At 45.2% G+C, this 15,334-nt stretch overlaps 1 protein-coding gene across 22 annotated transcripts in view; it reads left to right on the plus strand.

Moving 5' to 3' along the window:
* LOC147021573 (dynein axonemal heavy chain 8-like) overlaps window positions 1–14,890 on the plus strand; it is a 238,149-nt gene extending 223,259 nt beyond the window's left edge. For 9 of the 22 annotated variants that reach the window (XM_085891636.1, XM_085891626.1, XM_085891632.1 and 6 more), the window contains 4 exons: window positions 9,107–9,241; window positions 9,445–9,529; window positions 14,145–14,296; window positions 14,708–14,885. In XM_085891636.1, the coding sequence (XP_085747762.1) occupies window positions 9,107–9,241; window positions 9,445–9,529; window positions 14,145–14,296; window positions 14,708–14,812 (477 nt within the window). In that variant the 3' untranslated portion in view covers window positions 14,813–14,885. Of the gene's footprint in view, window positions 1–9,106; window positions 9,242–9,402; window positions 9,530–14,144; window positions 14,297–14,707 lie in introns of those variants that run through there. The other 13 variants (XM_085891625.1, XM_085891621.1, XM_085891622.1 and 10 more) reach the window with 7 other exon arrangements.
* The last annotated feature ends 444 nt before the right edge of the window (window positions 14,891–15,334 follow it).

Here is a 15,334-nt window from a genome sequence, read left to right on the forward strand (position 1 = left end):
GACGCTGTTGCCGGCAACAAGATGGCGGCATTTGTGGAGATGAAGGTGAGGAGATGATGTTGTCATTTGTCATGGCAAAGGTGGTGAGATGTTGGCGGTTGTGGCGGAGGTGGTGAGGATATGATGTTGTCGTTTGTTATGGCGAAGGTGGTGAGATGTTGGCGGTTGTGGCGGAGGTGGTGAGGAGATGATTGTTTGTTTGCCAAAATAAAGATAGCAAAAGAATAACAGCTAACTCAAAGATCACAGCCCGGTACACGAATAATTGCCCTTTTGACATCGGTGGGGAAATCCAATCTGAACATACACTTATCGACATAACTGATCTCTGGGAAACCTGAATTATGTTCTGTGAATTTCCACAACCGACACATTGTAAGCAACAACGAACCGTACTTCCGCATTGTAATGGGTTGCTCACATGTATTTAGATTTTTATGTTTTTATCCCCCGCCAACAAACGAAGTTGGCAGGGGATAGAGAAATGGGTTCCGTCCGTCCGTCCGTCACATTTCGTTTCCGGAGCTTAACTACAAATCCCCTGAAGATATATTTACAAAATTTGGTACACATATCAAGCAAGTGGTGAACTGGTGCCTTTTGATATTTTCGAATTGATAGGTCACATGGTTTGGCAGCCATGTTGGATTAAAGAAAAATATTAAATAATGTTTTCTCTGGAATCACATTACCTAACGAAGCGAAAATTTGCAACTCTCATCTTCCACCATGTCTGCATACATAGTAAAAATTATGATGTCACAAGTCACACGGTTTGGCGGCCATCTTGGATAGAAAAAACACATCCGATTAACACGAAACTTCACACACGTATTCCACTGCAGGATTGGAGGCAGAATATAAATTTATGATGTCATAGGTCACATGGTTCGTCAGCCATCTTGGATTGAAAATAATAAATTTTAAAAATCTTCTCCAGAACGGCTGGACAGATTGAGGCAAAATTTCACATACACTTTCCCCAAGACATCCTTTCAGAAGTTTGTTAATTTTTAATTGATAGGTCACATGGTTTGGCAGCCATATTGAATCTACCCTAAAACCTTCAAACATCTTCTCCAGAACGGCTGGACAGATCAAGGGGAAACTTCACATCCATATTGCACACGCTTAGGGAATATGAGTTTGTTAATCCTCATTTACTATGGCGAGGGATATTGAAGACTTTGTCTTCAACGGATGCAAGTTTTAATTGACTTGCTTTTATGAATGCTTTCCGATGGTTCTGTGATTTTTCCAGGTATAATGGCTTTGAAACGTTTGAACCCTGACCCAGCTGTAAACTTTCATCTGGGTATTTTGCAGGCAGGGTGATTCATTCATGTGTGTGCCGTCTCTCGCAGTGACATTACATCACATCTTCTGGACTCCCTCTCCCACCCCCCACTCCTCTCTCTCTCTCTCTCTCTCTCTCTCTCTCTCTCTCTCTCTCTCTCTCTCTCTCTCTCTCTCTCTCTCTCTCTCCTATTTTCTCCACTGTCCCTCTCCCACCCCTCTCCCTCTCCCACCCCTCTCCCTCTCCCACCCCTCCTCCTCTCCCACCCCTCTCCCTCTCCCACCCCTCCTCCTCTCCCACCCCACCCTCTCTCTCTCTCTCTATCTCTATTTATCTCTCTATCTCTATCTCTCTCTCCTATTTTTCTCCACTGTCCCTCTCCCACCCCTCTTCCTCTCCCACCCCTCTTCCTCTCCCACCCCTCTTCCTCTCCCACCCCCTCCTCTCTCTATCTCTTTATCTCTATCTCTCTCTCCTATTCTCCACTGTCCATCTCCCATCCTCTCCCTCTCCCACCCCTCTCTCTCTCACCCCTCTTCCTCTCCCACCCCATCCTCTCTCTTTTTATCTCTATATCTCTCTCTCCTATTTTCTCCACTGTCTCCCACCCCTCTTCCTCCCCCCTCTTCCTCCCCCCTCTCTCTTTCTCTCTTTTTCCTACCCCTCGCTCTTTCTCTCTCCAACCCCTCTTCCACTCTCTTCAACCTCTTCCTCATGATGAAGATTTTTTTTCTCTTTCCTCTCTCTTATTATTGAATGCCTCTTCATCATCACCACAAATCTCTGTCTACATCGTTTTTAAGTACGATCGTTTTCAAATTGGGAGCTTGGAGCGAATCCATGATTTTCCACGATCCACTCTCATGGACTCATAAAAGAAACGAAGTCGATATCCCGATTTACTTTAAGCAAATCTAAGTTCCCTCCAGAATGTGAAATTTCCGAAGCATTAAACTTATCCTTTTTCTATTGTTTGGAGAATTATATTTAATTTAGGAACGTGCCAAAATTAACGAGCTTTTTTGTTGATTTTTTTTGTATACATTATCGAGGCTCGGATGGGAGCTAACACACAACGCACAGCAAGGGGGGCATGAAACAAGAGGGGTGAGAGAGGGGAGGACAAAACACCGGGGAACAGAGACATTAGATCTGTGGAAACTGTGGTGGCGAGAGATTTAGGAGTCATGGAATTGGAAGAAGAAACGTCAACTGACAGGAGGACATGGAGAAGGGTGGTCAAGCGGTTTTGTGTCGACCCGAAGTAAAAAAATTGGAGAAGATGAAAGAAGAAGAAGAAGAATGAAAACTTGTACCTCTCCACTCCCAAGTCCTGTAGTCTGCATCTCTTGATAGGTATTGGAGGTAGGATTGTACATCACGTTATTCTTTCACAATTTGTGATCATTGCAGGTCATCATGGAATTGACTTCACAACTCACCCAGCAGAACCTGCCACAAGATGTGTACCTGGTCGTTTCACTCAAAAACACCTGTTAACAGCTGCTCTTTTGTGGTATTCCATGGAATGGAAAACTTCACAAACTGTGCTGGTGCCAACCTGACATCCTCATGGCTCCAGAAAATCTTTCATCACGTCGGGCTCGTCTGATGTGATTGGGGAGTCAAATCTGTTCCATGTAACAAAATGTCGCAGAGTTCTTAACCTCTTGACGTCATTTTCAATGATCTGCCAAATACTTTAATAACTTTGGAAGTGGGTGACATCATGACTCACTTGGATAATATAATCTGTGGTCAGGTTGACGAAGGGGATCATCTGTGAAGTGCTTACTGTGCAGAGATTCGCTCAGAATCGAAACCTTTCCTGCAATATTTATAACAAGCATCACTAGGATCCTCTGACAGGTGAACACAGCAGGTTATGAATGGTGTTGTTGTTCCGGTTACACAGATAATGGAGAAAACGAGTGTTTCTGACGTTTTTGAATCATCAATCTATCTGAAAGACCACAGGAACACAAGGGACCGGGGTCAGCATGACTTATGTATTGCTGCCGACATGGCGGAATCTCAATCCCCGGCGGCTTGGTCACATGACTGTGATCCGCTGATGCATCACGTGACTATGCCAACACAACAGTGTGCACCGCAGCTCGGATGAACGTTAAGCGGTCTTTCCGTCTGCCGGCATTAGTCGGTGGATGTTAAAGATTCATCGGTGTCCTTCGTGAAGAGGAGGTGAGCTATCACCAGCAGCATGAACAAATATCTCTCCTCACTATGTCTCTCCTTTGTCTATGTCTCCAACAAAAATGTCTCTCATACTCTCACCATGTTTTCCGAAAGGACCGTTTGGAACCCCCCACGCCCCCTCCATCCACTTTCTCAACAATCCTCTGGACGAAGTCCTTTCGTTTAAGCTTCTGGGTCACACAATCTGCCATGATCTTTCCTGGGAAATCCACATTTCCAACCTCACCTCCAAAGCCAGTCACCGACTGGGAATCCTCCATCTAACCGTACAAAGTCCTTACTCGGAATTTTCGATGGATGGTGCTCGTTGAAACTGTTGTACCTTATGTCGGAAGGTCAGCTTGAATGCGAACAATTTCCAACCTGGCCTCCAAAACCAGTCGCCGACTGGGAATCCTCTGTCGTGCAAAGTCCTTCCTCGGCCCACCTGAGCCCCTAAGCAGATACAAAGCTTTCGTCCACAGCCTGATGGAGTACTGCTCTACCCTCTGGGCTGGTGCTCCTGCCTCTCACCTTTCTTGGCTTCACGCAGTGGAAACCAAGGCATTTCGGATCATTGTTATCTCCCACGGTGAGGTTGAGTCTTTGGGTCTCTCACTGTCTCACCGCAGGCAGCTCGGTGTCCACTTTCTGTCCACTGCCGTCTCTTCTCCGGTCTTGCCCCCCTATGTCTCTCTCTCTCTCTCTCTCTCTCTCTCTCTCTCTCTCTCTCTCTCTCTCTCTCTCTCTCTCTCTCTCTCTCTCTCTCTCTCTCTCTCTCTCTCTCTCTGTCTCTCTGTCTCTCTCTCTCTCTCTCTCTCTCTCTCTCTCTCTCTCTCTCTCTCTCTCTCTCTCTCTCTCTCTCTCTCTCTCTCTCTCTCTCTCTCTCTCTCTCTCTCTCTCTCTCTCTCTCTCTCTCTCTCTCTCTCTCTCTCTCTCTCTCTCTCTCTCTCTCTCTCTCTCGTCTCCTATGTCTGCGATTTGTCCCCACCATATTTCCACAGGTCGCTCAAGGCCCACCAACAACCCCTTTCTAGTAAAACTACCAAAATCACGAATCATTGCTCACCTTCACTCTTTCATTCCTCTTTTTCCCCACCTTTGGAATAAACTCCCTCTCTCTGTTCAATCCCATTCTTCCCTCCAGGCCTTCAAAACAGCCGTTCACCACCACCTCTTATCATCCCCCATCCAAATCCTCGATCTTTTCTACCCCCGTTAATCCACCCCAAACCCACCTCCTTCAAATTATCTGCTTTCCTTCCTGAAAGTCCCTGTAATGTCCATCTTGTATTCCCCATGTTCCCCATCCCTCTCCCTTCAACAGATCTCCTAATGTCTCTGTTTTCCCACTGCTTTGTCCTTCCCACTCACGCCCCTCTTGTCTCATGCCCCCCTCGCTGTGTGTTGTGTGTTTACTCTCATTCGAACCTCGACAAGATATACAAATTGTTTTTTTTTTCCAAATTCCTGTCCAAACCTTGGTTGAACGTCATGCCTGGCCATCCGGTTCGTGAAAGACTTGCGTCAAGCTTCCTCAGCCCAACCCCAAGGGTGAGAAGGACGCGTGGGGAGAACAAGGTCAAACATGACAACAAGAGGAAGGGGGGAAAGTGGGGGAAAACGTAAAAAAAGAACAAACCAACTGACGAACGAAAATAAGAGAGGGAGTAGGGGGTTAAAAAAAATCACAACCTGGGAAAGGTCAGCACACTATTAACAATACACTGGGGATCATTTCACCGACCTCGGAAGGATGACAGGCTGAGTCAACCCCACCTGGTGTTAATTCAGCGGAAAAACATGGCTTGAATTCAGGACCCGAGGATCCCAAACCACCACCCGAACCGGGAAGCCAACACCAGACGTGTGACAGCTCGGTTGCCGGGTCACTATCATTTAGTTGGGGCACGACTTTGCCACTGATGCAGTGCCCCTCAGCCAGTACAATTAGTACTCATTTCGCCGACCTCAGAAGGCTGACTGGCTGAGTCAACCCCACCTGGCGTTAATTCAGCAGCAAATATGGCTGAAACTCAGGACCCTAAGACCCCAAGCCAGCGGCTGCTACCCGAACCACGAAGCCAACACCAGGCTTACATCGATTTATTAATTATTTATTTTCGTTCTCATCCGGGAAGTATCTCAGGGACCTTTTGGGCTCGGAAACTGATATTTGGAGCCCACAATGAACATGCGATTTGGCGATTTAAACGGAATTTTTGATTTATCGATGAATCAATTAATCGATTCATTTTTATTCATTTTTCGATTACTTGCCTACTTTTCAAAAAGTTACAGATTTGGATGAATGTTACAGCGTTACAGCGGTGACGGTGTCCTTTGAATGAACCTAAACGTGTTTAAGGAAATTCCAGCCTGCCCTATGTAGTTGGTGTTTGGGATATATGGGGAAATGTACGTTTTGATCTTCACTTTGTCTTGAAAGAATAATTTACACACTGAAAAATCACATTGTGATGGAAGCATTGCTGTCTTGACAGGTATAAAATGGAATCAACTCAAGATGGTTTCAAACAAGGTGAAGAATGCAGGACAACTCGCAGCTACGGAGTTATTAGCCAAGAAACCAACAAAGAGAAGCAGGTGATTACACCTTTGCTTTGAATTTTTGAATTCGAACACAAAGCAGCCTGTTGTTAAATCTCAGAACCGCAAAGGACAACAAAATTGACGTGACCACCACCACCTCTGCCACCCATCCCTGATCTAGTATGCATCATCGGATGGGAATAAATTATGAGTTCGGCCCCGCAGGGAGAATCTTTTATGGAAGAGTAATGAAACTGCTGATGCAGTGCCCCAAGCAGATTATGGCAATAATTTGGCAAAGTGTTGGTGATGACTTATCTCATCTTCGTCAAAATACCATGGGACCTCAACGTCCAACAACTTATCTTAGCAGATGTGTTCCCACCTTCTGGTATATCTGAGGGCCGGCTTGCTTTGCGATGAAATTGATTATGCTTGTGAAGCATCAATCCGACAGTTTATAATCTGGTCATGAATTGGACCCAGGTCGAGACAACTTAAAGGTGAGTACGCTGCACCGTCTTGTCAGGACAACCGGACCAGTAAGTTTGTCAACAAATTGTATAATTGATATCTTAGACTGATACCATTTGGCAGATTTCTGCTTTTCACCTCCAAATTTCTCGACATTTTGATAATTTTTTTCCCCACTGATGCAACATGATATCAGCCAGGTTCTTGATGCGAGATTAAAACATTAAAAACGACGTCGAAGGGCACTCGGTAGAGCGCATACCTGTGCTACGTAATATCTAATCCATGAAAACATATCGGGACCAATACATTTTTGAAACATCAGGCGAGATATCATTTTTGGCCCGATCAATGGTGAAGAAATACTTCAAAAATTAAATAAATCTTGTATTCGGATTCGGATTCGGATCTTCACCGAAATTGAATCAATTCGTCCTTGTCACCTAATGTGTCCCAGTTTCGTCCGAATCTATCCACAACTTTTTGATATATTGTGATATTCATCAATTTCGCCAGATCTCTCAATGGTGAACAATCAATTAAAAATTAAATAATTATTGTATGCGGATTCTTATTCGGATCTTCACCAAATTGAATCAATTCGTCCTTGTCACCTAATGTGTCCAAGTTTCGTCCGAATCTATCCACAACTTTTTGAGATATTGTGATATTCATCAATTTTGCCAGATCTCTCAATGGTGAACAATCAATTAAAAAATTAAATTATTTGTATGCGGATTCATATTCGGATCTTCACCAAAATTGAATCAATTCTTCCTCGTCACACATCCAATGTGTCCACCAAATTTTGTCTGAATCCGTCCACAACTTTTTGAGATATCATGCTGTATTTCGCTTTTTAGTCCGATCTCTCAATGGTGAAGGATCATGTAAAAAAATCCCAGTGTTTCATTCACACCTTCGGTGGGTGGAGATGACTGGAATATGAGATTTTCATTTTTTTATTAGTAATAAATATATATATATATATTTTTTTTTATTTACTGTCCAGGTTCTTCCATTTTCATTGTCCTGTCCTGCAATAAATTTTCATGTATTCCTGATGCTGTGTGAGTGAGTTCTTGACACTCTTTCCCACATCAACTGATTCAGTTTAATTGATAACCCCTGGAGGAATGAAACTGGTTTAATGACTTCTCTCTGGGTGTTATCAGAGAACCACCTCAGCGCCGTCCAGTCTGGCTTTTCACTCAAGCCGATTGGCAGGGTCTCCGAGCAGCCATCAAGTTTCTACACTGGTCTCCCATCGCTCCTTTCTCCGACATCAACTCATCCTGGGAATTCTTTCAAAGAAACTTGCTCTCCCTCATGTACAGATTTATCTCCTCTCGTCTTCAGTTGTCCGACCCTTCCTCCCGCCCATGGTTCACTGAAGCTTGTGGCCAGGCTGTTGTCCTGAAACAACTTGCCTTTGCCTCGTGGAAAGCAAACCCAACTGAGGGTAATCTCAGCTCCATCCATAAAGCTCGTTACAAGTGTGTATCTACCCTCAGGAGAGCCAGAAAACACAATCTTTCCAAGCAAAAGTCTGAACTCTCAAACCTCTCCCTCCTCCAAATCCTGGTGGCATCTAATCAAATCTGTTTGTGGTGGATGTTCCCCCTCCATCCCCTCCCTTACCTCAAATGGCCGCACTGCTGATACCACACGTGAAAAGGCTGAATGCCTAAACCCGGTGTTTGCATCAAAATCTTGTCTGAAACCCATCGCTTTCTCTCCCCACCTTACACAGTCGCACCCAACTGTCACTGGACTTTGTGTCCTTTTCGTCTGACAAAGTGGAGAGATTGCTGTCACACCTCGACATAGATTCTGCAACTGGCCCAGACCGCATCAGCCCACGTGTCCTAAAAACCTGCTGCTCTGCTGTTGCTCACCCTCTCTCTGTTCTATTCACCCTCTCATTTGCTCAAGGTCATCTTCCATCCGCTTGGAAATCAGCAAACATTACTGCCCTGCATAAAAAAGGTGCGAAAACAGATCCCTGAGACTACAGACCAATCAGCCTTCTCCAAATCATCAGTTAGGCTACGGAATCCATCATCGCTTCAGACATTAAATCCTTCCTCTTCTCCAATGGTCTGATTTCCGATCATCAATTTGGTTTCAGACCAGGTCATTCTACCCTGGATATGCTGCTTCTGCTTTCCCAACAATGGATGGAGGTCCTCAATGCCAGACATGAACTCAGAGCCATATCCCAAGACATATTGCATGCTTTTGACATTTTCTGGCACCCTGCTCTGCTCACCAAACTCTCTTCCTATGGTATCCAAGGCCATCTCCACTCATGGCTCGCAGACTTCCTCTCCTGTCGCAGTCAACGTGTGGCTCCAAATGGAGTTCTTTCATCCCCTCTTCCTGTCCAGGCAGGAGTTCCTCAAGGTAGCGTTCTGGGCCCTGTTCTTTTTCTGGTTTTCATCAATGATCTCTCCGACACTCTGAAAAATCCTCTTTATCTCTTTGCTTATGAATCCACCCTCTCTGAGTGTGAATTGCCTTCATGGTATTAAAGAAATGGTGATATATGTCTATATATCAGTATTTATTTATTATTTCTTGCAGGCTCGATACAAAGCACAAAGAGAGCAAAGAAAGCTTCAAGTTGAACCGGCTATGAAATATCTTTTTGAGGTTCTATCAAAAAGATTGGGAATCGAGCAGACTGCCGTTGAGGAGTTCATTTTGGATTCGCTGTCAGTAAGTCGAGTTGTTTCCCAGATTGTGTTGTTTCTCTTTTTTTAAGCAATGTCAAAACAATATTATTTGTTTAGCTTTATAAAAAAAGTAAGTTTGATTGAAAGATAAACATTTTGTATTTCATTGTGATGCTACATTTTTGATGTCCATCTCATTTCCAGGTTTCATGCATTTAAAAAGTTTTTTTTTAATATATTGTTTAGATTCAACCTCTCATCAATTTCTGCGCAAAGGAAGGTCGAAGAGTTGTGACCTTCTTTTACCAAGAAGCACAACCTCCGGGGATTGGTGAGTTTCTCCGTTGGTTAGTTTAAACGGTGAAGTTTTTGCTTGAAATCCTTTGGCAATTGCCGTGTTTGGACAAGCTGTGTCATCAAAACAAAATAATTTTTCCGACAATTTTTTTGAAAATAGTCATCAATTTATTGTGCGTGCCTGGGAAAGGTGAAAGGGGCAGGTGAGCTTTGCGGTGGGGAGGGGGTTAGCTCGTATGCATTGAATCCAATTACATAGATTTATCTTGTTGCTTTATTCACATTTTCCATATCCTATTATTGTGGCTTGCAGCCACGTACAATCTCAAAGGAATAAGTAAATTCTGTGTAGTTTCTATGTGATGCAGTGTCGGTGTTTCATTGTATTTTTTGAAGTCTCTCACCTCTGAGCCGGCTCGTCCAGATTTGAATCTAGGCAGAGTGATAAACTGTCATCCTGGTGTCTCGTAGGCAGGGCGAGTCATCAATGTGTGTGATATCCCTTGGATGGATGTTAAACGAGGTGTTCCATCTGCTCGTATGAGTTGGTGAACTTTAAAGATCTGACGGGTATTCTTCGTGAAGAGTTGGGAAGCTATCGCTCGGTACCCTGGCCAAATTCCTTGAAGTCCTGCTCCATCCGCCAGAGGGCACCCCATAGCTGCGCTCACAGCAGTGATGCAAACTGCAGACACATCAGGTCAGGTATGGGAACATGCGCAGAAGTAGCATGTCGCTGCGTCCACTTTCGCCGGTACTACAGCGGCCTCCGTCTGGCCATCCTTCCAGGCAGATGCCTGGCCCATCCCCATCTCCTTGAGATGCCGACCAACCTGCTGAAACCATGAGGATCGTGGTCGGCCCATCGGCCTCCTCCACTCACGAGGCTCCCTCGCTGAGAGAATTTGGTGAGCAGGATCAGCGTCAGGAAAACGAGACACATGTCCAGACAGCCACAGCTGATGCACATGGACTATACAGGAAACAAATCTCATCTGAGTCTCTCTTAGCAACCTCTCATCGGATACAAAGTCTGACCAGTGAGAGCATTGGATTCTCCGAAGAGATCTGATACCGAAGGACTTCACTCTACATCTCAGATCCCTGGTCAGAATTCAAGTTTCACATCCGTAGAGTAAGACTGGAAGTACCAAGGACCTCAGACTCGGACTTTTGTCATCCTGCATAGGTCCCGACAGCACCACACCCCGTGGTACAGTGAATCCATGACTCCCCAGATGTCTCTAAACCTCTCGCTCACAACATGCAGAGACACGAATGTCACTGCCAAGGTAAGTGAATCTCTTTACGACCTCAACATCCTCACCACAAACAGGTACAGACAAGAAAGCAACATCCAAGATGTCATTGAAAGCCTGACTCTTAGTTTTGACACAGGAAACCCATAATCCCAAAGACTCCGACTCCTCATTCACCACCTTGAGGACTCCCATCAGGATATGCAACGTCTCCACAATCTTTTGGGATATCCAGTGACTGCATCATCTGAGAAATCAAGGTGAGAGATCTCAAAACTTTCAAACGCTGCACCGCAGCTTGATCTCTCCGACATCGTCCCCAGAATCTAGTCCGTACAAGCGCTGAAAAGTGTGGGAGCCAATACACACCCCTGAAAAACTCCAGTCACAATTGGAAATAAGTCAGACATGGAACCACCACACCTCACAGCACTCTCAGTACCAGAGTATAGTTCAGAAATCAGATTGATTCGTTTCCCGATTCCCGATTCCCAGAATCAAACACTTTGCAGAGATCAACATCGGCTTCAAGCAGTCCCTGCCAAAACTCTCGTCTGCGTTTGGTGAAGACCCGGAGAGCAAGGACATGGTCAGTCATTGACCTCTTTGGGGTAAAGCCCGACTGGTGTGGGCTCTTGTGCTCAAACAGATGGTGGCGAACACTATCAAGAATTATCCGAGCAAAGAACGTTGCAAGGCATTGAGAGCAGCGTCAACCCTCGGTAGTTGGGATCATGCCTGACGACCACCCCTCCCTTTCCTTCGAGGGACAACAGGGCTCCCCTTCCCATCAGTTAGGCTGATGCCTTTGCTCCAAAGCAAACTGCGTGCAACCACATGAGTACTGCCTTTTCACCAGCATTGAAAAGTTCAGCATGGATGCCACAGAATCCCAGGAGCTTTACCCCCTTTCAAGTAGGTCACCGCAGCCTGTCTTCCCACAACCTAAGACGGTTCACAGTTGATTGGAGGGTCAGCAATAAGGACAGTAACACCCATGACATCCAACTCACCAGCTGGTGTATCATCCTGGTACAGTTGCTCAAAGTAACCGACCCAACGGGCCTTCATTTCAGACTCCTCTATCAAGCTCCACCACTCTCCGCTCTCACTCCAGTACACCGAGGGACGGGCTTGGACGAACGCAATGAAAGAATTCCTTTGCAAGCAGGACGATAATCACCTGACCACAGGTGATGCTCTACCCCCTCACAGATTCCTTACACATAGACCTCGTTGTCCGCCCTCAGTACACGTCCAGTTTTATCTCAGCTCCACCGTTAGGCCTGGCACTGCAACTCTAGTCAATGGTATTCATTGTCCCACTGGACCATTGTCATTGTCATTCCAAGACATCCACTGGCAACATCAAGGATAGTGTTACTGAAGGCACTCCACAACTCTTCAGGATTCCCTGAAGCACCCAGACCCCCCCCCCCCAAATCCCTCTCATCCTTGAGCCTGCCAATATCCAGCCTCGGTTCGGTTGGCACCATTCTCCCAGATTTAAGCTGAAACTTCAGAGTTGCTAAAACAAGCCTGCAGTTGGTTTTGAGGAACTGAGCACTCCGGTAGACCCTCAGTTCTGAATCATCCTCCAACGACCATCAACGAGCACATGGTCAGTGTTCTTTGCCACATCACCAGAGTTGGAACACCAAGCCCAGTAATGATCCTGTGGGCGCTGAAACCATGAACCAGCCACCCCTAAACAGCCACATGCTACATATGAAATGTATCAAATGAATGATCATGTCATCTTCAAGCTGAAACACAGCAAGAAGAGGAGTGGGAAAGTGGGGATGAAAACAGAAAAGGAACAAACCAACTGACAAACTGACAAACAAAAAGAGGTGAGGGAGAGGTGGAAAACAAAATCACTATAACCTGGAAAAGTGGGAGTACTTCGGAACGGGGTCATTTGGGGTGGAAGAGATCATTCGTATGGATGGGGGGAATGAGCTGAAGTCATGGGAATGGGCTGTATTGAAGTGTTGGAGGGAAGAATGGGATTGAATGGATTGGAGAAGTTGGTTGTTCAGGTGAGAGAAGAGAAGAACAAATGAGTGGAGGTGAGGAGTGAGCCTGGATATTCAGAGTTTAATAAGAAGAGGGTTACTGGCAGACCATGTGCACCCTGCAGAATCCTGGGAGGGAGAGAGCCAAGATAGGGCAGACGGTGAAAGACCAAAAAGGTGGCTGAAGACTACAGAGAGGCCAACAACCTGTCTCCGATGAAACGATAACAGGCCTGGACACTCAGCTTCATCATGGGAGATCCCGATGATTTTGAGGGCCTTGCTTTCCATGACGTCAAGTCGGGCAAGATGTGAGTCATGGTTGCCAGTCCAAAGGTGGGAGCAGTCTTCCATGAAGCTGCTAATGAAGGCCTTGTAGTTTGTCTGAAGTTCAGATTGTTCAAGGATAGAGCTTTAACAATGGAGGATGACCAGTTGGCGCCTGCCTTTGGAGGCCCTCTTCGAAACATGGGCTATCCAAGAACGATCATGGCTGATTGTGAGGCCAAAAAGTTTGAGTGACTTAACATCTTCAAGATTCTTATTTAGGAAGTTGATGGGATGGTTCGCTCGGCAGCCCTTACGGAGACACAGTGTGAGTGTATGGGATTTGTCAGGGTTGAAAGACATATTCCAAGTGTTGGCCCAGCTTCTGATTCTCTCAAGTTCTGCAGAGAGGGAAGAGGCTGCTGCATGCCTGCTTGTCTGAAGGATGAGAGATGATGATACAGCAGAGGGTGCAATCATGAGCAAAGATATATTGTGCAGGATTTTCCATGAAATCAGAAAGATATAATTGATAAAGATGAGGAGCAAGACTGGGCCAAAAACACTCCCTTTGGGGGACTCCAGCTTTGATAGGAAGAGATGGGAGGATCCCTTAAGAGCGACACTGACTGTGTGAGTGGAGGAAGTCAGTGTGATCCATGAGAGTCGGTGTCCTTAAATGCCATAAACAGAGAGTTTGGAGACCAAAGTGGGGGACCCGACGATATAAAATGCTCAATACATGTCCAGATAGACGGCTCGTGATGCTCAACTCAAGTGATGCTCAAAGATGTCGTGATGCTCGACTTGTGGAATCGTGACGTGGTGTCATTCCTATCTTTTTTTATTGGTTTTTTTTTTGAGATTTCATCCCTCTATATTTTTACATTTTTCTTTAAAAAAAATTTTTTGTTGTTGTCTGGTTTAATTCAGCTTGCTGTTTTGAAACAATAGTGCCAGATGGACCATCATGGCAATCATATCCTGGAAACGTACAATTGTTGCACCTCTGGTATAACTCGAGTCGAGAAGGCCAAGCTGAAAATTCCTGCAGACAATAGCTTGGGTTGCTTTGAAATGCTTTGACTGTTGTTTGTGTTTTCAGAAAGCGCAAGTCAATTCTCAGTTGTTTTCAAACAAGAGAAAATGTTGCGCCTCTTTTTGGCCGACCCAGCAAAAGACTGCACCGCCGGTCTAGTCATATATTTCATGAGACGCACAAATGACATTGCTTTGTCCGTCAAGAATGTACGTGAGGTAATCATTTAAAAATGGTCAAGATTCACTCCACGAACAAAACTTAACAATCTTTATCATCAATTTAATTCATCACACTCTGTATAATTTGAGAAGTGTCTGTTTGTTTGTTTATTTGTCTTCTGTTCACTTCCAAACCGCTGGATGTCATGAGTTGAAAACTGGTGGTTGTGCAGTTCCGATGGAAAGTAGACATTCCCTTCCCAAATTTTCACCTGTTGTTGCCTGATAGCCTGGAATGAAATCACATTAAATCAGACTTTCCACCTTTATTAACACATCGTAACCCACAACCTCCAAGTGAAAAAGCTTTCCCCACTTTCCCACGCTTATTGTGCTGTTTGGTGTAATGCTAGGGAGTGACGGTAAACCAACCATCAGTAAGTTTAACAATGCACCTAACCCCAACAGGAAGTGTATTTCGGTGAAATCGATTGCACCAAAGATGTGTTACGAGGAGCAAGAATGAAAATTTCAAACATCTACTACCCTGCCATGGACGTCAGTGACAAATAGGGTGAACTCAACAACTCCAAATCTGGAGAGAAAACGAAAAAGACTTTCAAAGAGAGCAGATTGAGCTTCATTTCGTTTTTGGATGGTATGTTTTTTTTTTTAATACCTCTTAAACATCAGCAGAATATCATCTGACTGTAGACTTTTTGTGTGCGTGGTGTTGGCTTAATGGAGAGGGTGGTGGTCTGGGGATCCTCGGATCCTGAGTTCATAATCCCACTCGGCTGTTGAATTAATACCAGGTGGGGTTGACTCTGCCTGTCATCCTTCCGAGGTCGGCAAAAAGGAGTGGCACCCCAGCATGCTGGAACCCTGTGTCGGAGTGGTGACCCGTCCAGGATTGTGTCCAATAGTTGAGAAGACTGCTTAGGTAGCACCAACACTCCACACAGAGTATGGTCCTGATAGATGGATGGATGGATGGATGGGAGACTTATTCTGGTGCTCTGCATTTGAGGTTTGCATCCATAGAACAGCGGTTCCAGTTAAAACTTCATCTGAGCCTGGCTCGTGGACTTATTG

The sequence above is a fragment of the Eptatretus burgeri genome, chromosome 8, assembly GCF_056783735.1.
Source record: "Eptatretus burgeri isolate ZD-2024b chromosome 8, Ebu_testis_v1, whole genome shotgun sequence".
In the NCBI taxonomy this organism is placed as follows: Eukaryota; Metazoa; Chordata; class Myxini; order Myxiniformes; family Myxinidae; genus Eptatretus; species Eptatretus burgeri.